This window comes from Prionailurus viverrinus, chromosome D4, assembly GCF_022837055.1.
Source record: "Prionailurus viverrinus isolate Anna chromosome D4, UM_Priviv_1.0, whole genome shotgun sequence".
NCBI classification, from domain to species: domain Eukaryota; kingdom Metazoa; phylum Chordata; class Mammalia; order Carnivora; family Felidae; genus Prionailurus; species Prionailurus viverrinus.
In genome coordinates this window covers 69047580-69070492 of record NC_062573.1, presented here as the reverse complement: position 1 = coordinate 69070492, position 22913 = coordinate 69047580, and the positions used below count along the sequence as shown (strand labels likewise).

The 22913-nt window shown below is 37.1% G+C and overlaps 1 protein-coding gene across 6 annotated transcripts in view; it reads left to right on the top strand.

The window, feature by feature from the left end:
- Positions 1 to 22913, top strand: part of VPS13A (vacuolar protein sorting 13 homolog A) — a 266768-nt gene that overhangs the window by 216417 nt on the left and 27438 nt on the right. For all 6 annotated transcript variants that reach the window (XR_007146267.1, XM_047829766.1, XM_047829772.1 and 3 more), the window contains 9 exons: positions 225 to 330; positions 7080 to 7193; positions 8280 to 8425; positions 9618 to 9699; positions 10532 to 10645; positions 11471 to 11546; positions 11632 to 11795; positions 12366 to 12411; positions 12517 to 12640. Coding sequence is in view for 5 of the 6 variants with exons in the window: in XM_047829766.1 (XP_047685722.1) it covers positions 225 to 330; positions 7080 to 7193; positions 8280 to 8425; positions 9618 to 9699; positions 10532 to 10645; positions 11471 to 11546; positions 11632 to 11795; positions 12366 to 12411; positions 12517 to 12640 (972 nt within the window). In the remaining variant the exon portion in view is untranslated. The remainder of the gene's footprint in view (positions 1 to 224; positions 331 to 7079; positions 7194 to 8279; positions 8426 to 9617; positions 9700 to 10531; positions 10646 to 11470; positions 11547 to 11631; positions 11796 to 12365; positions 12412 to 12516; positions 12641 to 22913) is intronic.

The following is a 22913-nucleotide window of genomic DNA, read 5'->3' as shown; positions in this document are numbered from 1 at the left end:
AATGTATAATATTCTGTATGACTGTATAGCACAATTTACTTGCAGTTTTTTCTCTATAGGCATTTTTACATTTTGAGTTTGTTGCTGTTATGTGTTGCCATGATTTTTTTTATTCATCTAGAAAATCAGTTTCAACATTCTAATAGTTATCTAATGCTTTTTTCTAGCTAATTTTCTTAATGCACTTAATCAATGATTTTATGTTTTCTGCTTTGTAATAATAGGTACTTCAAGGTGTTGATCCAAGAAATGGATCTCAGGTTAGATCTTGGGTTTGTCTATGCTTTAGCAGAACTTATGACAGAAGCAGAAGTGACTGAAAAAACAGAGGTAAGTCTTAAAATGATAGCATTGATGGGAAGGGTTTGGGAAGAGGAAGACTAAACAATTATAAATTCTTGATGTATTAATATGGTTTTAATCCACTGGTGGGTAAAGTGGTAGAAGTCACATTTTCAGATTGTAGATGACGTGTAAGACAAGTTAAAATAGCCTGTTTAAGGTGTGTTAGCAAACAGGAGGAAATGTTTTAAGCCAGTAGTAGTGACTAGCTAGTAGTCATGTTCACATCACTGTTTTTTCCTATTTTATTTTCCTGGGTTACTTTTGTTTTAATTAGTAACTGAGAAATTTGGGTGTGACCAGGATATTCTGCGAAGGAAAAGGTAAAAATAAAAGGTAGTATGTTACTTGTGACTGATAGAAAGACTATAAAATCACAGTGATAGAGTAGATCATATATGATCTCTTTTTCAGCTGTCTTCATAAGAATTCTGAAGATAAGACAAATTATATGGGTAAAAGAATATATACTTTTTTCTTTTAATAGCAATTTATTGAGATATAGTTCACATACCATATATTTTAATCAAAGTGTACCGTTCAGCGACTTTTAATATATTTACAGAATTGTACAGCCAGCGTTACTATCTCATTCCAGAACATTTTCATCATCCCAAAAAGAAACCATGCCAGTCCCATACAACCACTAATAATATACTTTCAGTCTGTTGGTTTTCTTACTCTAGATATTTCATATTAATAGAACCATCCACTGCGTAGTTATTTGGAAGGGAGGGGCTTCTTTCACTTAGCATGATGTTGACAAGGTTCATTCAGGTTGTAGCATCTATCAGTACTTCTGGCCAACGAATACTCTGTTGTTATAGATGCATTCCATATTGTATATAGCCAGTGCTCTGTGGATATGCCACATTTTGTTAATCCATTCATCAGGTAGGGACATTTGTGCTGTTTCCACATTTAGGCTATTATGAATAATACTGCTGTGAATATGTGTACAAGTTAAAATCATATAAAATGTATGATTCTAATTTCAGTGTCATCATCAACACTTGTTATTATCTGTCCTTTGAATTCTAGCCATCGTAGTAGATGTGAAGTATAACTTTGTAATTTTGATTTGCATATACCGATGAGTAATGACTGAACATCTTTTGATGTGTTGATTGATCATTTACATATCTTCTTTGGAGAAACGTCTTTCAGATTTTTTGCCTGTTATTAAATAGGTTGGCTCCTTATCAAATTGTAAAAGTTCTTCAAATCAGGACACTATAGATGCTGGAGAGGATGTGGAGAAACGGGAACCCTCTTGCACTGTTGGTGGGAATGCAAATTGGTGCAGCCGCTCTGGAAAGCAGTGTGGAGGTTCCTCAGAAACTTAAAAATAGACCTACCCTATGACCCAGCAATAGCACTGCTAGGAATTTATCCAAGGGATACAGGAGTACTGATGCATAGGGCCACTTGTACCCCAATGTTCACAGCAGCACTCTCAACGATAGCCAAATTATGGAAAGAGCCTAAATGTCCATCAACTGATGAATGGATAAAGAAATGGTGGTTTATATACACAATGGAATATTACGTGGCAATGAGAAAAAATGAAATACGGCCTTTTGTAGCAACGTGGAGGGAACTGGAGAGTGTGATGCTAAGTGAAATAAGCCATACAGAGAAAGACAGATACCATATGGTTTCACTCTTATGTGGATCCTGAGAAACTCAACAGGAACCCATGGGGGAGGGGAAGGAAAAAAAAAAAAAAAGAGGTTAGAATGGGAGAGAGCCAAAGCATAAGAGACTGTTAAAAACTGAGAACAAACTGAGGGTTGATGGGGCGTGGGAGGGAGGGGAGGGTGGGTGATGGGTATTGAGGAGGGCACCTTTTGGGATGAGCACTGGGTGTTGTATGGAAACCAATTCGTCAATAAATTTCATAAAAAAAATTGTAAAAGTTCTTTATATATTCTGAGTTCCATATCAGATCTATGATTTGCAAATACTTTGACTCATTCTGTATGTTGTGTTTTACTTTCCTAATGTCTTTTCAAGTACAAAAGTTTAATATTAATGAAGTCTGAATTCTCTTGTTGCTCATGTTTTTGGTGTCATCTTAGTGAAATTCAAGATTATTAAGGTAATAAAGACTTAGCCCTATGTTCTAAGCATTATTTACAATCAGGTCTTTCATATATTTTGAGTTAATTTTTGTACGTGGTATAAGAGTCCAGGATCACCAGTCTTTTGCATTTGGCTCTTCAATTGTTCCAATACCATTTGTTGAAAGACTATTCCTTCCTCATTAATGGTCTTGGTACCCTTGTCAAAAATCAGTTGATCATAAATAGATGGTTTTATTCCATTGCTAAGTCCATCTTTGTGCCAATACTGCACGGTCCTGATTATTACTGTTTTGTAGTAAGTTTTGAAATTGAAAAGTATGAATCCTCCTACTTTCTTCTTTTTCAAGATTGTTTTGACTATTTAGGGTCCCTTTGCAATTCCGTATGAATTTGAGAGTGAGCTGGACAATTTCTTTGGAGAAGTCATCTGGGGGCTTGACAGGGATTACATTGAATCTGTATACTAGCCTTAGGGTTTTGACACGTTAACATTATTAAGTCTTGCAGTCTTTTTTTTTTTTTAATTTTTTTTAATGTTTATTTATTATTAGACAGAGCATGAGCATGGGAGGGGCAGAGAGAGAGGGAGACACAGAATCTGAAGCAGGCTCCAGGCTCCGAGCTGTTAGCACAGAACCTGATGCGGGGCTCGAACTCACAAGTTGTGAGATCATGACCTGAGCCAAAGTCGGTCGCTTAACTGACTGAGCCACCCAGGCACCCCCGAGTCTTACAGTCTTTAAACACTGAATGTCTTCTATTTCATGTAGATTTACTTTCTTTCAACACCGTTGTATGATTTTCAGCGTGTAAATTTGGCTTTTGTTATATTCATTATTGAATGTTTCTTTTCTTATAGAATGAACAAAATTGTTTTCTTAATTTCATTTTGGTTTGTTTATTGCAAGTGTATGGAAATACACTTAATGTTTTTATACTGATCTTGTATTCTGCAGTCTTTCTGAACTCATTTATTAGCTCTGCTAGTTGTTTTGTGGGTTTTCCTTATATAAGATCATGCCATTTGAGAATAGTTTTACTTCTTCCTTTCTGATCCAATCTGGATGACTTTTGTTTCTTCTTAATTGCCCTGCTAGAACCTCTAGTACAAGGTACAGCATTGAATAGATGTGTCAAGAGCAGACATCCTTGCTTTGTTTCTGATCTTAAAGGGAAAGCTTTCAGTTTTTCACCATTAATTATGGTATCAACAGTAGATTTTTTGCAGATAACCCTTCATCTGGTTGAGTTCGCTAATATTGCCAGTTTAAGTGTTTATCATGAAAGTATGTCACATTTTGTCATATGTTTTTTCTGCATCTGTTGGGATGATCGTATGGTTTTCGTTGTATTGATTATATTATACTGGATGTTAAAACAACCTTCTATACCTGGGATGAATCCCACTTGGCCACATATATAATTTTTTAAAATATTTGTTTGGTTTGGTAGTATTTTGTTGAGGATTTTTGTGTTTACATTCATGGGATATTGGTCTGTCATCGGCCCAACAGATTTTTTATACATATGTAATTTAGTCATTTGCTTTTTGAATTAAAAGAAGAGGAAAAGATTATATATTTTTACCATCTTTTATACTTGCATAATCATCTTCACACCAGTGCTGGCTGTTGTTTGTTTGTTTGTTTTTTCATTTGAGTTCTGATTACTACGTGGGGTCACTTGCCTTCAGCCTGAGGAATCTCATTAGTATTTCTTGTAAGACACACTTGCTAGCAGTAAACTCAGTTTTTGTTTATCTGGGAATGTCTTTATGTCCCTTTGTTATGAAAGGTAGCTATACTGTGTATAGGATTATTGGTTGGCTTTTTTTTTTTTTTTCATTTAGTGCTTTGAATATGTTAGCCCACTCCCTTCTTGCCTCCTTTCTGCCAGGATGTCAACCATTCATCTTATCAGGATCCTTCTTATATAATGGGTTGCTTTTCTGTTCTTGTTTTTAAGATTATCTCCTTGTCTTTGACTTTCAGTAATTTTACTATTATGTATCTATTGTGACTTTCTTTCTGTTTATGCACCTGGAGTTCATTTAGCTTCCTGGATACATAGTTTAGTAGTGTTTTTCAGTGATTTTAGAAAGTATTCAGCTATTATTTCTTCAAATATTTTTTTTTCTTTTTTTCTCTCTCCTCCTCCTTATACTCCCATAGTGTATATGTTAGTATGCTTAACAGTGCCCCACATTTCTCCGAGACTGTTCATTTTTCCTCTTTTTTCTCTGTTCTTCAGATTGCATAATCTGTAACACTTTATCTTCAAGTTCACTAATGAAGCAGTGCATCTAATTTAGCATACAATATTTATATTCCTTCTATCAACTCAAATCCACTGTTACCTCGTTCTAGTGAATTTTCCATTTGTTACAGTTTTCAATTCCAGAATTTCTCATAGGACTTTTTAATTTAATCTTTCTCCTTCTGTATTGATATAATCTATTTGATAAGACATTGTCATCATAATTTACTTTCCTAAATATGGTTTTCTTTAATTCTTTCAACATGTTTACAGTGGTTACTTTGAAGTATTTTAATCCAATCTGGTCACATCTCACAGGCAGTTTCTTTTGCCTGCTTTTTTCCCAGTGTATGGTTAATACATTGCTATGTCTTTGCATATCTCATAATTTTTGGTTAGAAACTGGACATTTTAAGTAATATACTATAAAAACTGGCTACTGGGCCCTCTCCTCCATAGTTTATTATTGTTTCTAGCTTATTTATTCATTTAGTGACTAGATTTTTATATTGAAGTCTATCCCACCCACACCCCTGACTTTCCCTGCGGTGTTCAGCTTTTGGTGTTGCTCAGAAAGGTGAAGATTTGCAACACCCACTGTCATCCTGGAATAACTGGTTTTGGGGCTGGGCCTTCTTCTCTTTCCACAACCACACCCTGCTGTTATATATACTCCACAATTGCCAGCTGATTGCTTTATTTTTTTCAACAGTACCTTAGGCCACAAATTGCTCTGCAGACTAATCCAATCAAACTTGAGGGGTTTTTTGAAGGAATTGATCTGGAGATCATATTTGTTCTGAGGCTGGGAAGACCCCCTCTAAACTGTCTCTGCCCATTTCTCTCATGAAAACTAACAGGACTACAGTTTAGGCTGTATCTTCATTGAATCAATGGTTTTCTGTTTAATTGACTTTCACCATGACATTCACTGTTTCCCAAAGCCTACGCTTGAACTGCTTCACACTCTCTTGTAGTTGAAGGCAATTTTTTCAGGAAAAGATTAGGAACTATTTCAAAGTTTCTTTGCTGTCCTCCTCCCTACACCCCAGGTAAAATCTGAACCAGAGCTTCAGAGCTGGGGGAGGAACAAGAGTGATCAGAACCCAGTATTCTCAGTGACATTACGCACAATTAGAGTCTTTGTTCCATGAGTAGAGGCCAGGCAGGGAATGTAAGCTCTCCCATCCCTGTAATGTAACATTAGCGCTGGTAGCTGGGGGCAGGATGAGAAATGCTGACACCTTTATGCCTCCCAGGAGGAAAGTCTACCATTGAGGGAGACTAGGCAGAAAGGGAGCTTTGTGTTTTTGAGTATAGCAGTCTACAGTGGTGTTACGGCTTATTGAACTAGGAGGGGGCACTAAGAGAGTATTCCTTGTTCAGATAACACAGATTCACTTTTCTTACCAAATGTTTGTAGATTTTCTTGAAGAGATGTTTAATTTGCTTATACCCTTAGGTTCATTCGTAGAGGCCTTAAATAAGTGGGGGTTTTTTTGGGTTTTTTTGCTTTTTTTAAATTTCACCAGTTTCACTGGGGAAGCTGATCTAAAGATCCCCTCACACTGTCATCCCAGAAGTAGTTTCCAGATACTCAACTTTTAATAAGGCTGTCATTTTGATATTTTTAATGATGGGTTAAATATGAATGTTGGGCTATTTCTCAACACATAGAAGTAACTTAGATTTGTGAGTGTTTGGAAGAGAATTAACGATTATCAGAAATGAAAGCCATTATCACTTTATGCAACGTCATTTGCAGGACCGTCCCCTTTTTGATTTATATTACTGGCCTCTGTAGATGTCAGTATTTACCAAAAAGCTACAAGTGGAATGTGATTATATTTAAGAAATCTATATTCCTAAGAAAGTGTTGATGGAGGGACACCTGGGTGGCTCAATCCATTAAGTGTCTGACTCTTGATTTCAGCTCAAGTCATGATCTCAAGGTTGTAAGATTGAGCCCTGTGTCAGGCTCTGCACTGAGTGTGAAGCCTGCTTGGAATTCTTTCTCTCTTCTCTCTCTCTGCCCCTCCTCTACTCGGACACGGGCTGGTGCCCCACCCCCACCCCCATCCCCCAAAAATAAATCACATAAAAAAAAGTATTGGTGAGTTGGATTATAGTAGCTTTTTGGGATAAATTTTGTAGTCCCAAGAGTAAAAGCTTAATGTTTTTAATGGATTAGATGGAAACATAGAAGATATGCTTATCAGTTTGTGAGGAAGGGACAGAGCTTTACTAACAATAGAAGTGTTAGGTTCCCTTTTGATGTAGTAACTTTCCAATCACAAGGAATGTTGAATCTGGATGTTATAAGGAAGTGTTCTGCAGTGTATGAACTCGTACAGATGAATCCCTTAAGTTTTTAATACTTTTTGTTTCTTATAGGTTGAACTTTTTCATAAAGATATAGAATCTTTCCAAGAAGAATATAAAACAGCTTCATTAGTAGATTCATCACAAGTCAGTCTCTATGAATACTTTCATATATCTCCCATCAAGGTAGGAGAAAAGTCTCTTTTTTATTATCCTTGATAATCTCGGTAATAGCAAATTGACTTGATCTGTGTGGAGAGGTGAGCATGTAAATTATGTTCTCTAATAGTATATAAATTCTGTAAATAAAGTAAAAAGTAAGGAACAATCCTTTAAAATTTTTATTTATACTTACAACAATTTTTCACCATGTGGAAATAATACTGGGCCCACGTAAAACATGAACTTACGTGTTTATATCTTGACCTAATATTATGTTACCTTAGTTTTCTATTAACATGCTTAATGACAGTTTTCAAAATTGTGTGTATGATTGTATATTTTTTTTATTGAATTATAATTGACATAGAACATACATTAGTTTCAGGTGTATAAGGTGATGATTCATTACTTATATACGCTGTGAAATGATCACCACAATAAGTCAAATGACCATCCATCACCATACATGTTAAAAATTTGTTTTTCTTGTGTGAGAACTTTTAAGATTTATTTACTCTTAGCAACTTTCAAATAATGCACTATAATATTATTAACTATAGTCTTTAAGTTTTAAATTCATAAAGTATCCTCGATTTAAAAACTGGAAGTTGAATGGAACTAAATATAAGTTCTTAACACAAAGTTTCTGAATTACATAATACTTGAAGAAAATTATTGTATAGCTATGTATGTATACCGTGTATGTGCATATGATACGAAAGTGTGTTTTAACTGTTTTCAATGTGCTAACTTAATTGTAATAGTTGAAACACTTACTTTTGGTGATACTTGAGTCATTTCAACAACCTCAACTTCTAGATTATTAATATTATTTAAAGATATATACAAATTACTATTTTCCTAGGTGTACCAAAAGAATCGGATTGAACCTAAATGCCATATTAGTCTGTATTGCTGAATTTAAAATTTAAAAAGAATTGTGTTCAATTTTAAATTCCTTTTACTTTTTACATAATAATTTTGATATAATCTAGATAATTTTGAAATCTTCTTTATGGTGTAGTAAATTTAAAATAAGATTGAATTTTAAAAGCTAAAATTGTCATTTTGAAAATAGTGCTTGAAATATTTCTCTCTTTATCTCTTTAGTTGCACTTAAGTGTTTCACTGCGTTCGGGTAGAGAAGAAGCTAAAGATTCAGAAAAACAGGAAGGACTGATGGCGGTTCATTCCTTAAATCTTCTGCTGAAGAGTATTGGTGCGACTCTTACAGATGTACAAGATGTAGTTTTTAAGTATGTGTAATATTCAAATCTGTAAATTGACGAAAAGCCCATTTTATATTTATGTAAAAACTTTATAAGTGAAAAGTGTGTAAAGGACATTGCAGATCAGAGGCAAATACGGTCTTTACTGTTAAATGGAATATAATTTAACATATTACCTGCCAGGCCCTAACTGTTAAGAAACAGAATAATTATTAAATAATTTCCTTAAGAAAGAGAGACAGAGGCCATACAAGTTTGTGCTTTATATAAGGCCTTTCAGGCCTCGGGGAGGATTCCTAAGAAGCCGTGTGTGCTCAAAGGTATGGTGCTTCAAAGATGTGGTTTCAAGATTTAATAGGATCAAGACTCTTTAAAGCATATGTGGCTAGAACAAAATGAATGCCATGGTAGCGGAAATGAAGGGAGCCAAGAATTTACATTTTAGTGGGAGTCATGGAAGCTATCAGAATATCTGACCAAAGAGACAGGAAGCCTGAGTGGACATTTCAGATGACAAGGACCTTTTCAGGTAGCACCTAGAAAGATTATGAAGAACAACGGTAAGAATCAGTGATCCCAGCAAGATGCAATTCTAAATCCAGATAAAGTTAGGTAATGAATTAAAGAACATAGGACATAAAGAACGTAGGTTTGAAGACATTGGGAATAGGGTAGAATCTCTAATCCCCCTGCTGTCTTACCTGCTAACACAGAGCTTCCCATGTCATGGATCTGATATATGCTGTGACTAGGTTAAAAGTAAACTGACCTGGATTCCTCACCTGTCAGTTGATCAGGCAGGACCTGCAGCGACTGAACCCTGGCCATTCTTGAGCATCCTCCTCCACTTGTCTCAGGTGTCAGACATTTGCTTTATGGGCCGTGATAGGACAGAGTTGAGTAATAGAGTCTATATGTATGAATGGAATTCAGAGGGTCTCTGAATCCCCTAAATTACGTGAAAGTATGTGTAGGTGGCTTTTCTGAGGCTAAGATCCATAGCTTCCATAAGATTCTTAGATGTTCTTTGACAAGAATAAGCAGAGATACATGTGAAAGAGGAAATTTTCTGATTGGCACAGGACTGTATTGAAAGGAAAGATTTGGAGAAAAATTCTAAAGAAAATGAAACCACTCGTTAATATTACAAGCATTCTCTTCACCTCTCTCCCTCTTCTCCCTTGATACGTACCCACACACATCTTTATGTGTTTTTCAGGCTTGCATTTTTTCAACTCAACTATCAGTTCCATACAGCATCTGAACTACAATCTGAAGTAATAAGACACTATTCAAAACAGGTTTGTCTGAGATTATTTTACAAAGGGACAGATTAATATAAAATAGTGAAACATTTTGTGTCTTACATGTAGATGTGACAAGGCTAAGTGAGCAGCCATGTTCAAAATTTTTTAACTTTTTTTCTCAGAATTGTAGAAAGAAATTGAGCCCTATCACCATTTCAATTTTTTGCCCTCCTGTTGTTGTTTTTCCACTGACTGGTCTCTTCTGGATCATTGTGGACTTAAGACATTTTTAAATAAAATATTAACTAAGTAATTCACCAAACTTACTTAAAAAAATAGTTTCAAGGGAAACTGTTTATTAGTAACTAGCTGGTGAACACAGGCTATTTTTAATGTAATTGTATTGTTGAGTCAGCTATATATATTACTTTAATGGATTTTTTTCCACCTTTAGAAAGACTCCCGTATCTTATGATATAACTTACAGCATCTGAGACAGCTGTCTTATCATGCACAGATCACTAAGCCTGAGTCAAGATGTGTGGGTTTAGATTCCAGTTTTGCCATTTACCTGTTATGTGACCCAGGTTATCATTTGGTCTGCATGTTGTTCCAGTCTCTAAAATGATGGTGGTAATAGTAACCATCAGACATAGTTGTAAAAGTGAAAGAATTTTGAATATTCTAAAGCTTTATGTAAATATATTATTTCTAAAACTCTAACACCAAATCACTTTTTAAAAACAAAACTAGTGATGAATAGGGTGATACAGTTTAGGTGTTAAAATTGGTGATGAGGGTGTTGACCTAAAAGCAAACAAACAAACAAAACATTGAGTTTAAAAAATTTCCTGAATATCTGATTAAGTCTGTATTTCATTTTCAGGCCATTAAGCAAATGTACGTACTCATTCTTGGGCTTGAAGTTTTGGGAAATCCCTTTGGCTTGATTAGAGAATTTTCTGAAGGTGTGGAAGCATTTTTTTATGAACCTTACCAGGTAATAAAATAGTTATTCTTGCATTGTGCAACATATTACTAATACTTTGAATAAATAATGCATCCAATTGTTAACTTGAGGTGTGTGTGTAAATAGATTTTGAGAGGCACAACAGAAGGACATGATTTTGCAGCAAACAATGGTAAGAGATACTGGAAAATTTTGGAGGGATACGTTTACCTTTTCCCTAAAAATTTAAACTTAAGACTTTCCTAAGATACATTGAATTTTAAGTGTTCTCTTGGAATATTAAAGGTCAATAAACTTCACTCTATAGTAGAAGGAAGATCACCATAGACAGGCAGTCTTTGCACAATTGTGGGGACAGTACAAATAACTATGCAGGTGGACACTGTACACAGCAATGTTAATCGGTGGCAAAAATTATTATTGTTTGGTGTCCCTTAAAATCTTCTGTTAAAACATTTAAAACTCTCTTACTTTCACTTTTAAATGAGAGGGCAATCAAAAAGTAAAACTATTACTGTATTATTATATTGTACAGTATAATTTAAAACATAAGAAATATTAAGAATTAAAGTGATATTATTTCTTTTACAAAAATTATCAGGAGTAGTTTGTGGTTATGTTCTCATAACTTACATTACAGAGCAAAACATCATTTGTACACTTTGGTGAATAGTCCTATTCCTGCATTTGGATCAACTTGTTGTTACTTTCAACGTCGTGAAGTATCTCTGAGAATTCTGTTATAATGTTCAGTTTTTTGCTGGTGTCACTTCCTCTAGGCATATATTAATTTATATTAACAAATTCACCTTTAAAATAAAATATAACCTTCTTTGTTATTATTTGACCCTTTAGGGAGCCATCCAGGGTCCTGAAGAGTTTGTGGAGGGCATGGCCCTAGGACTGAAGGCACTAGTTGGTGGAGCTGTCGGTAAGAAACAGAATGCCTACCAGGCATGATTATGCTAAAGCAATGATTCCTTTGCTTTCACTAAAAATATTATAATTCCTGCCAGGTGGATTAGCTGGTGCTGCCTCTAAAATCACCAATGCTATGGCGAAAGGGGTGGCAGCTATGACTATGGATGAAGACTACCAACAGAAGAGAAGAGAAGCCATGAATAAGCAACCAGCGGGTCTTAGAGAAGGCATCACTCGTGGAGGAAAAGGCTTAGTTTCTGTAAGAAATTTCCCAGGGTTGTAAACACAACAGGGACCATTAAATAAGGCCACATTCTGTGAATATGAAAATAGACATTGGGGCGCCTGGGCGGCTTAGTTGGCTGAATGTCCAACTTCGGCTCAGGTCATGATCTCGTGGTCCATGAGTTCGAGCCCCGCGTCAGGCTCTGTGCTGACAGCTTGGAGCCTGGAGCCTGTTTCAGATTCTGTCTCCCCCTCTGTCTCCTCCCCTCCCCTGCTCACGGTCTGTCTTTCTCTCTCAAAAAAAAACATCAAAAAAAAATTTTTTTTTTTTAAATAGACATTTAACTTGCACTCCTTCAAGTGTTATTTAGATATCGGAGAAGCAGGGGGTTGTGTCCTATATAAAATATGTCCATAGCCTCCAAAAGCATTCTGTTTAACTAAAATACGTGGACAGTGTGTTGATTCTTACAGTATCTAGAGAGCAAAACTCTCTTTTTTTTTTTTTTTTTTTTTTTTTTTTTTTTTTTTTGTAAGCCAGACTTGGTTTTTCAAAGCATCATGTTGAAAGTATTAAAAATTTTTAATTGTGCTTTTCCTCTAGGGTTTCGTAAGTGGCATAACAGGAATTGTTACAAAACCAATCAAAGGCAAGTATATTCTTTTAGGTGATGTGTATTACCAGGTCTTTCACAAATTGATTCTGTTTTCTCTCATGATTCACTTGCCTAAACCTTTGTTGTTTCTCTTTCTAGGAGCTCAAAAAGAAGGAGCAGCTGGTTTCTTCAAAGGTGTTGGGAAAGGTTTAGTTGGAGCAGTGGCAAGGCCAACTGGAGGCATCATAGACATGGCTAGCAGTACATTTCAGGGAATAAAAAGGTAGGTTCTGTTTGGCGGAAGATAGGAGTAAAACTCTTAAACCATGAGAAATAAAATAAATCTGCTGTTTGCCTCAAGGCACTTAGTTATGAACCTTACAGTATGGCAAGTTACATATGATTTCCTAATTCCTTTTTAAGTTGTTGCCTTTGCATCAGTTCAACTTTATGGAGTTCTCCTTTATTGGTCATTGGTCATTCATTCCCAGCAGCCTTGTCAGGAAAGGCTGAGCAGGTTAGGCAGGCTCTTCAGTTGCCTTGAGTGAGGTGCATTATTAATAATGTAATGCCACACACGCACGCTAGTTCTAAAATTAGCAAATACAATATTCTCTCTCCTTTTAAGAAATAAAGAATGGCATTTTATATTCCTGGTTTAAACTCAGCTTGTGTTCCCCCTCCCCTTATGGTCTTACTTTGTTATGAAACTATTACATCCATTTCCTCTATTTTTCTTCATTTGTGCAAATAATTTTAAAACATCCTCTCTTGCTCCAAGTTAAATTTAGCTTAAGATTGAAATTTGGTAGTTGCATTATTATCTCTGTTCTAGAGCTTTGTAACCCATACAACAATGGATTAAATTCATGCTAATGAGACCTAACAGGAAGTAGGTATATGGACATTTCCCTAGTCTATTTCTTGCTTCCTGCTTTATTGAGGTAAGTACTGTCATTATATGGAGCTGCTCCTTTTTCTTGTTTTTTTAACTGTTCCTCTTAAGTTAGTATTTCCTACTGTTTACCATAATTGGGTGTTTCTGGTTTTGTAATTTAGTATTAAGATAGGGGAAAAAAGGTCTCTTCTCCTTATAACTTTAGATTCACAAATAGAATGTATTAAGTTGTCATCAGAGAAGCTCAAACTCAGTGAAACATAAATAATTCAAAATCAACAGCTATGCAGGTATATGCCCAAAGTTGCTAGAATAACCTTCCATTTTTCTAAAACTTTGTAATCTGTACTGACCTGCGCTACCTTTAAGGATTAAGGGCAAAATAAAACATTTTTAATAAAAATAAGACTAAGAACTATTAAAAATATACTTGAGAAGAAGGATATTAAAACCAGAGATGAGAAGTGGATTATGAGAATCAAATAAAAGAATATAAATGAGTGAATAAATCTAATTGAACTGTATAGAAACAACATTGGAACCAAAATACTAACAATAATAAGTTGCAGAGGCACCTGCGTGGCTCAGTTGGTTAAGCATCTGACCCTTGATTTTGACTCAGGTGATGATCTCACGGTTCATGAGATTGAGCCCTCCACTGGGCTCTCTACTGAAAGAAAGGAGCCTGTTTGGGGTTCGTTCTCTCTCTCTGTCTCTGTCTCTCTCTCTCTCAAATAAATAAACTTTACAAAGGAATAAGTTACAATTTGAGAAGTGAATATTTGGCATTAAGCATTTTAATATATTATTTTTGAAGAGGATATACTATATATTTTCTATAGATATGTATCAATTAGATACTTTTAATCACTCAAGAAACCAGAAGCGAATATAATTGCCAAAGTTCTTGTCCTCATATGACTTAATTCTGCTGTGAAAGCAATAAGTGAATATTTATTATATACGTATATGATAAATATACAATATGCTAAATGGTGAAAAATTCTTTGAGGAAAAAATAAAACCGTGAAAGAGATAAGAGCATCCCAAGTGGTAGGGAGGAAAGTTGCCATCTTAAATGTAAGTAAGGTATTCAGGGAAGTTTCCCTGGTAAGATTAAATTTGAGGAAAGACTGAAGAAGTAAGGGAGTGAGCCATGTGAGAAGGTGCCAGGCAGTAGGAACTGCCAGTAAGAAGCCCCGATGCCAGCAGTATGCTTGGCTTGAGAAGTAGCAAGACCAGTGTGCTCAGAGTAGAGTGAATCCAAGGAGAGAGTTGGAAAAGATGATATTAGAGAATGCCTAGGGGTTCCGATCATATGGGGTTGGTAAGCCACTGTAAGGACTTTGGCTTTTTCTTGATATAAGAAATCATTGGATGGTTTTGGCCAAGAAAAATGATGTGAGCTGGCTGCTATAGATATATATCTCTATATATATCGACAGTAAATTGCAGGGGGACACAGTGAAACACTTAGGAGGCCTTTGCAGTAATACAGATGTGAGGTGGTGGTGGTGAGGCCTGGATAGGCTAGAAGTTCGTACGAAGGAATCATGTTCTACATGTATTTTGAACGTAGTGACAACAGGATTACATAAAGGATTGGATGTCGGCCATTAAAGAGAATCATTGTGGATAATTCTAAAGTTTTTTTCTGAAATGATGGAAATACCATATTGTCATTACACTTAGGGGAGGGGGGAATTAGAAGTTTGTTTGAATACATTAAGTCTAAACTATCTCTTAGACATCCAGATGGGGACATCAGGTAGCTGCTGAGTATAAGAGTCTGAAGTTCAAGAGAAAGGTGCAAGCTGGAGTTAAAAATTTGAAATGCGTGAGCCTGTAATGGGTGTTTCAAGCTGTGCGATTGTATGAGACCACCTAGGGAATGAGAATAGAAAAGAGGAAAAAAAATAGATACAAGGACTTGGCTTTAGATATACCAACACTGAGAAGTTGGGAAAATTAAGGAGGACCCAGCAAAGGAGTCTGGAAAGGAATGGCCCTTAAAGTAAGGGGGATAATCGAGAGGGCGGTGTTCCGAAAGCTAAGACACAAACAATCCCAGCTGTACTGTTGTTTAAGAGGAAAGGGAAATCCTCACTTCCCCATTCAGCATCATGTAAGAGTATTAGAAATTTGTTCTAAAAACTGGTGTGGAACTTACAATGGAGGTATGGTACCCCCTCCTTAACCTTTGCTTAGAATACTCTTTCTTCTGTTACATGGTTGCTTCCTTTATTCCACAGTTACTTTCCCAGTGAGTGAGGCCTTGCCATGGCCACCCTAAAGTTTCATTTTATCCCCTATTCTGCCCCCAGATACATCATATATCTCTTCCTTCCTTGATTCCCCCGCCCCCTTTAGCTCTTTCCATCACTAAATACACTATAAATTTTACCTTGCTTGTCTCTCCTGGTAGAACGTAAGTTCTATGAATGCAGTGGCTCTTGTCTATTTCCACATGACTTAAAACATTGCTTGACCTGTGGGAGTTTTGCTTTGTTTTTGTTTTTTAATTGAGATAACTGTGGAGTCACATTCAATTGTAGGAAATAACGTGGAGAGATCCCTTGTTTGTACACTGTACTGTGTTTACTCTGGCTGCTGTAACAAATGACCACGACCTTGGTGGCTTAAATGCTAAACATTCATCCTCTTATAGGTCTGGAGGCCAGAAGTCAGAACTAAAGGTGCCAGCAAGGCTGCAATCCCTCTGGAAGGTAGAATTTGCACCTTCCCTCTTCCTCCGGGTGGCCGCAGGCATTTCTTGACTTGTGACCACATCATTCCAACCTCTGCCTTCATCTTTGTATCACCTCCTCCTCTGTATGCTTACTCTCCCTCTGGGTCTCTTCTGTGATGACACGTGTCCCACCCAGATAATCCAGGACTACCGCCTCATCTCAGAGTCCTTAAATTCACCTCATCCTCATAGACTTGACCCTGTAAAATGGCATTCAGAAGTTCAAGGATCTAGCATGATTTCTTTGAGAACCACCATCCAGGCCACTACATGTTTTCCTAGATTTTAGAGTAGTAACATTTTGCATATCCATAGTACAGCATCACAGCCAGGATATCGATGTTGATACAATCCATCAATTTTATTCAGATTTCCCACCATGACTTGGACTCACTTGCTTCTGTGTGCCCTCATCCCATTCAGTTTCATCACCTGTGTTATGTTCATGTATCCACCAGTCAGGGTAGTAAGTAGTTCACCACACAGATACCTCCTGTTGCCCTTTCCTAACTCCATCTACCTCCCTCCCATGGACCCCCAAAATCTTTCATACTACTTTAAATACCCAAATATAGTCTATTTAAAATTGAGATATAATTCACACACTATAAGAGATTGCCGTCTTAAAGTATGCATTGGTAACTTTTAGCATTCACAAGGTTGTACAACTATCAGCACTATTTCCAGAACATTTTCAATCACCCCAAAGAAAACCCTGCACTTGTCAACAGTTATCATGTCTCTTTCCTCTCAGCCAATGGCAACTATTCTACTTTCTGTCAGTAAATTTACACTTTCTGGACATTTCATATAAATGGAATCATACGGTATGTAGCCTCTGTGTGCCTGGATTCTTTCACTTAAAATTACGATGTTTCAAGGTTCATCCGTGTAGCATAAATGAGACCTTCGTTTCTTTTTATGAGTAAATATGCCATTGTATGGATAGACTCCCTTTGGTTATCTGTTTCTCAGCTGATGGGTATTTAGGTTGTTTTTACTCTGTTGCAAACAGTGCTGCTGAAAACATTTTAAGTTTTCATGTGGATATATGCTTTGAGTTCTCTTGAGTTTTTCTTTAGAAATGGAATTGCTTGGTCAGTTTGATAACCTCTGTGTTTAACTTACTGAATTAATTACCAAACTGTTTTCCACAGCAGCTGCACTATTTTATATCCCCATCAACAGTGAAGAAGTTTCTAATATCTCCATATCCTCTCTAACACTAGTTATTTTCCATTTTGCTTTTTTAATTTTTTTTTTAATTTTTTATTTTCTTTGAAATGATTAATAAATTTAATAAGCTTCCAGCCAAGCTAACCAAGAAAACACGGGAAAAGAAACAAATTACCACTATCATAAATGAAATAGAGGGTCACCAATGTTGTAACAGAACATTAAAAGGATAATAAAGGAGTATTACAAACAGTATTATGCCCACAAATTTGATAATTTAGATGAAATGGACCAATTATTGAAAGAGACAAACTAGCAATTATAGTTTGTCTAAATAGCAATACTAGCAATACTAAACTAGCAATACTAAATAGAAGAAGAAATAGATACTATTAATGTACCTATATCTATTAAAAATTAAATCAATAATTAATAACCATGTGAAGCAGAACTTCTAGGGACCACCGTGGTTTTACTCTTGAATTCTGCCAAGTATTTAAGGAAGAAATGATACCAAATTCTAACAATCACTTCCAGAAAATAGAAACAGAGGAAAACTTCGTAAGTCTTTCAAAGAGGGCAGGATTATCCTAATAACAAAATTAGATAAACATATTACAAGAATGGAAAATAACACATCAGTATCTTTCATGAACAAGCTATAAAATCCTCAACTAAGTATTAGTAAATAAAATCCACCAATATATATCAATCGTATACACCATGACCAGTGGGATTTATTCCAGGTATATAAAGATGGTTCAATACTTGAGAATCAGTGTAATCTGCCATATCAACAAACGAAAGGAAAGTCATGTGATAACATCAATAGATGAAAAAAAGTATTTCATAATATTCAACAACAATCCAAGATAAGAACTCTCAGCAAGCTAAGAATAGAGCGAAATATTCTGACTTTGATTTTAAAAAAGATAAAATACACAGCTAACATATTTAATTGTGAAACTGGGTGGTTTACTAAGAGGGGGAAAATGGCAAGGATTTCGTCTCTTACCACTGCTATTCAACATCATACTATATTTGCAATACTGCAATAAGAAAAGAAGGAAATAAAAGGTATTCAGATTAGGAAGGAAGAAATAAAATTCTTCATGCAGAAACCCCCCAAAAACCAACAAAAAATTCCTTAAACTAAAAAGTTACTACAATAAGATTATAAACTGCAAAACAAGATAGACAAGTCCATTGCTGTCATGTACAGTAGCAATGAAGAATTAGAATTTGAAATTAAACATTATTTACAGTTGCTCTCAGAAAAATTAAATACTTAGCTATTAGATCTAACAAAATATTTATGGAATTTTTATCCAGAAAATTATAAAAAATAGGGGTTTTCTTCATATGACACTGATGAAAAAAATCAAAGCAGATCTGAATTAATGGAAAGCTATTCCATCCTAATGGATTGGAAGGATCAAGATTGTTAAAATGTCAATTCTTCCCAACTTAATCCCAACCTGAAAGTCAGACCTTTTCACAAGAGTCTTTCACATTGGTAACATCAAAGAAGTCTTTACTTCCCTCAGATTAATAATTTTCTTGCCTAAATCAACTTTTGTTTCCTTGTGTAAACTTCCACTTATTCATCAAGATTTACCATTTCTATGGGGTGCCTGGGTGGCTCAGTCGGTTAAGCGTCCGACTTCAGCCAGGTCACGATCTCGCGGTCCGTGAGTTCGAGCCCCACGTCAGGCTCTGGGCTGATGGCTCGGAGCCTGGAGCCTGTTTCCGATTCTGTGTCTCCCTCTCTCTCTGCCCCTCCCCCGTTCATGCTCTGTCTCTCTCTGTCCCAAAAATAAATAAACGTTGAAAAAAAAATAAAAAAAAAAGATTTACCATTTCTAAATTCCACATACAAGTGAAATCATGTACTTTTTGTCTATCTCTGTCTGCTTAATTTCACTTAGCATAACACCCTTTAGGTCTATCCATGTTGTCACAAATGGTAAGATTTCTCTTTTTTTGTATAATGTATAGAATTGTTGAATCACTGTGTCATACAATTGAAACTAATGTAACATTGTATATCAACCACACTTCCATTTAAAAAGAAAACAAAAGGAGGGGCACCTGGTGGCTCAGTCAGTTAAGCATCCAACGTCAGCTCAGGTCATGATCTCGGGGTTTGTGAGTCTGAGCTCTGTGCTAACAGCTGAAAGCCTGGAGTCTGCTTCAGGTTCTCTGTCTCCCTCTCTCTCTGTCCCTCCCCCACTCATGCTCTCTCTGTCTCTCTCTCTTTGTCTCTAAAAAATAAATAAATGTTAAAAAAAATTTAAAAAGAAAACAAAAGGAATTACCATTTATACATACAATTCTTGAGCCCTTATCTGACCTTCTACTCTCAAACATGCACAAAATTCTGAGTAACTACAGCTGATTAGGAAATCCTTCAGAACAGTGGGTGATGGTGGTAGGGAAGGGAAGCAGCGAGTTCTCTATAGCCCAAGATGGACATAGAGGCTGTCAGTCAAGTGTCTGGTGAGGTTACTTCACTAGCATATACTGTCAGCCTTTTCATTAGCTATTTCATTTCTTGGATTGAAAACAAAAACAAAAACAAAACAAAAACAAGCCCACGTCACAAAGAAAATTATTCTTGGGGTGGTTAAGACGTAATAAATCTTTAAGATACAAATAATGCTTCAACAGTCTTCTAATTAGCAATTTGAATTTCTTCCTTACTCTGGAATCAATAGGAACCATTACTGTGCACGGTACTGTTTGGATCTCATCCTGATCATCTTCAGAGCTGACATGAATAAAATTAAGGTCACCTTATTGCCCAGTAACTGCTTCATGATTAACGAGAAAGTCTCTGAAACTTCTATTTTGATAAGAAAATTAGTTTTTCTGAGTCTTCCTTCTTCTCCATTGTCTTCTGCCGTAAAACAAAAATGATAGTGTGTACTACTAGCTTTATTATTATTGTTACTATTATCATTATTATTATCAGGGAAAGTTTAATCAATTATTTAGTTGGCACATTTAATCCATTTACATTCAGTGTTATTATTGAAAGATACGGGTTTAGAGTCATTGTGATGTCTGTATGTTTTATGCTTGTAGTGATGCCTCTGGTACTTTGTCTCACAGGTCCCCCTTAGGATCTCTTGTAGGGCTGGTTTAGTGGTGACAAATTCCTTCAGTTTTTGTTTGTTTGGGAAGACCTTTATCTCTCCTTCTATTCTCAATGACAGACTTGCTGGATAAAGGATTCTCGGCTGCATATTTTTTCTGTCCAGCACCGTGAAAATCTCGTGCCAATTCTTTTTGGCCTGCCAAGTTTCAAAAGAGAGATCAGTCACGAGTCTTATAGGTCTCCCTTTATATGTGAGGGCACGTTTACCCCTTGCTGCTTTCAGAATTTTCTCTTTATCCTTGTATTTTGCCAGTTTCACTATGATATGTCGTGCAGAAGATCGATTCAAGTTACGTCTGAAGGGAGTTCTCTGTGCCTCTTGGATTTCAATGCCTTTTTCCTTCCCCAGTTCAGGGAAGTTCTCAGCCATTATTTCTTCAAGTACCCCTTCAGCTCCTTTCCCTCTCTCTTCCTCCTCTGGGATACCAATTATGCGTATATTATTTCTTTTTAGTGTATCACTTAGTTCTCTAATTTTCCCCTCATACTCCTGGATTTTTTTATCTCTCTTTTTCTCAGCTTCCTCTTTTTCCATAACTTTATCTTCTAGTTCACCTATTCTCTCCTCTGCCTCTTCAAGCCGAGCTGTGGTGGTTTCCATTTTGTTATGCATTTCGTTTAAAGCATTTTTCAGCTCCTCGTGACTGTTCCTTAGTCCCTTGATCTCTGTAGCAAGAGATTCTCTGCTGTCCTCTATACTGTTTTCAAGCCCAGCGATTAATTTTATGACTATTATTCTAAATTCACTTTCTGTTATATTATTTAAATCCTTTTTGATCAGCTCATTAGCTGTTGTTATTTCCTGGAGATTCTTCTGAGGGGAATTCTTCTGCTTGGTCATTTTGGATAGTCCCTGGGGTGGTGAGGACCTGCAGGGCACTTCCCCCCGTGCTGTGGTGTATAACTGGAGTTGGTGGGCGGGGCCGCAGTCAGACCTGATGTCTGCCCCCAGCCCACCGCTGGGGCCACAGTCAGACTGGTGTGTGCCTTCTCTTCCCCTCTCCTAGGGGCGGGATTCACTGTGGGGTGGTGTGGCTCGTCTGGGCTACTTGCACCCTGCCAGGCTTGTGATGCTGGGGATCTGGCGTATTAGCTGGGGTGGGTAGGCAAGGTGCACGGGGGCAGGAGGGGCAGGCTTAGATCGCTTCTCCTTAGGTGATCCACTTCAGGAGGGGCCCTGTGGCAGCAGGAGGGAGTCAGATCTGCTGCCGGAAGTTTGGCTCCGCAGAAGCACAGAGTTGGGTGTTTGCGAGGAGCGAGCAAGTTCCCTGGAAGGAACTGGTTCCCTTTGGGATTTCAGCTGGGGGATGGGCGGGGGAGATGGCACTGGCGAGCGCCTTTGTTCCCCGCCAAATTGAGCTCTGTCGTCCAGGGGCTCAGCAGCTCTCCCTCCCTTTGTCCTCCGGCCTTCCCGCTTTCCGAGCAGAGCTGCTAACTTATGTCCTCCCAGACGCTAAGTCGCGCTTGCTGTCGGAACACAGTCCGCCCGGCCCCTCCGCTTTTGCAAGCCAGACTCGGGGGCTCTGCTTGGCCGGTGAGCCGCCCCTCCGCCCCGGCTCCCTCCCGCCAGTGCGTGGAGCGCGCACCGCCTCGCCGCCCTTCCTACCCTCTTCCGTGGGCCTCTCGTCCGCGCTTGGCTCCGGCGACCCCGTTCTGCTAATCCTCTGGCGTTTTTCTGGGTTATTTAGGCAGGTGTATGTGGAATCTAAGTGATCAGCAGGACGCGCGGTGAGCCCAGCGTCCTCCTACGCCGCCATCTTGCCAAAGTTCGGCCATTTTGCTTTTTTTAAATAGCTAATCTATTGGGTGTAAAGTAATATCTCATTGTGGTTTTGATTGCTATTTCTTAATGATATAGAACATTCATATCATTTTGCTTATTTGCCATTTGTATATCTTTCCTGAAGAAATGTCTATTCATGTAAAATATCTTTTACATTTTTTAATTGAGCTGATTATCTTTTTACTGTTGAACTGTAAGAGTTCTTTATATATTCTGGAAACTAGACCACATTTTCTCCTATTTATGTATTATCTTTTATCTTTTCTGCCGGTGCTTTTTGATGAAGTCTGATTTCTCTGTATGTTCTGGGGTTGCTGTGCTTTTGCTCTCATACCTAAGAAAGCATTACTTAGTCCAAGGTCATGAAGATTTACACCTATATTTTCTTCTAGCAGAGTTACAATTTTACCTCTTAAGTTCAGGTCTTTGATTCATTTTAATTTTTAAATTTTTGTATGTGATGGGGCACCTGGGTGGCTCAGTCGGCTGAGCGTCTGACTTCAGCTCAGGTCATGATCTCACAGTTTGTGGGTTCAGGCCCCGCATCGGGCTTTTTGCTGACTGCTCGGAGCCTGGAGCCTGCCTCCCTCTCTCTGTCTCTGCTCCTCCCCTGCTCATGCTGTGTCTCTCTCTCCTTCAAAAATAAATTAAAAAAACATTTAAAAAACTTTTTAAATTTTTGTATGTGATGAGAGTTTGGATCCATATTTATTCTTTTGCATGTGCAAATCTAGTTGTCCCAACACCATGTCTTTGAAAGGACTACATTTTCCCTACTGAATGGTCTTGA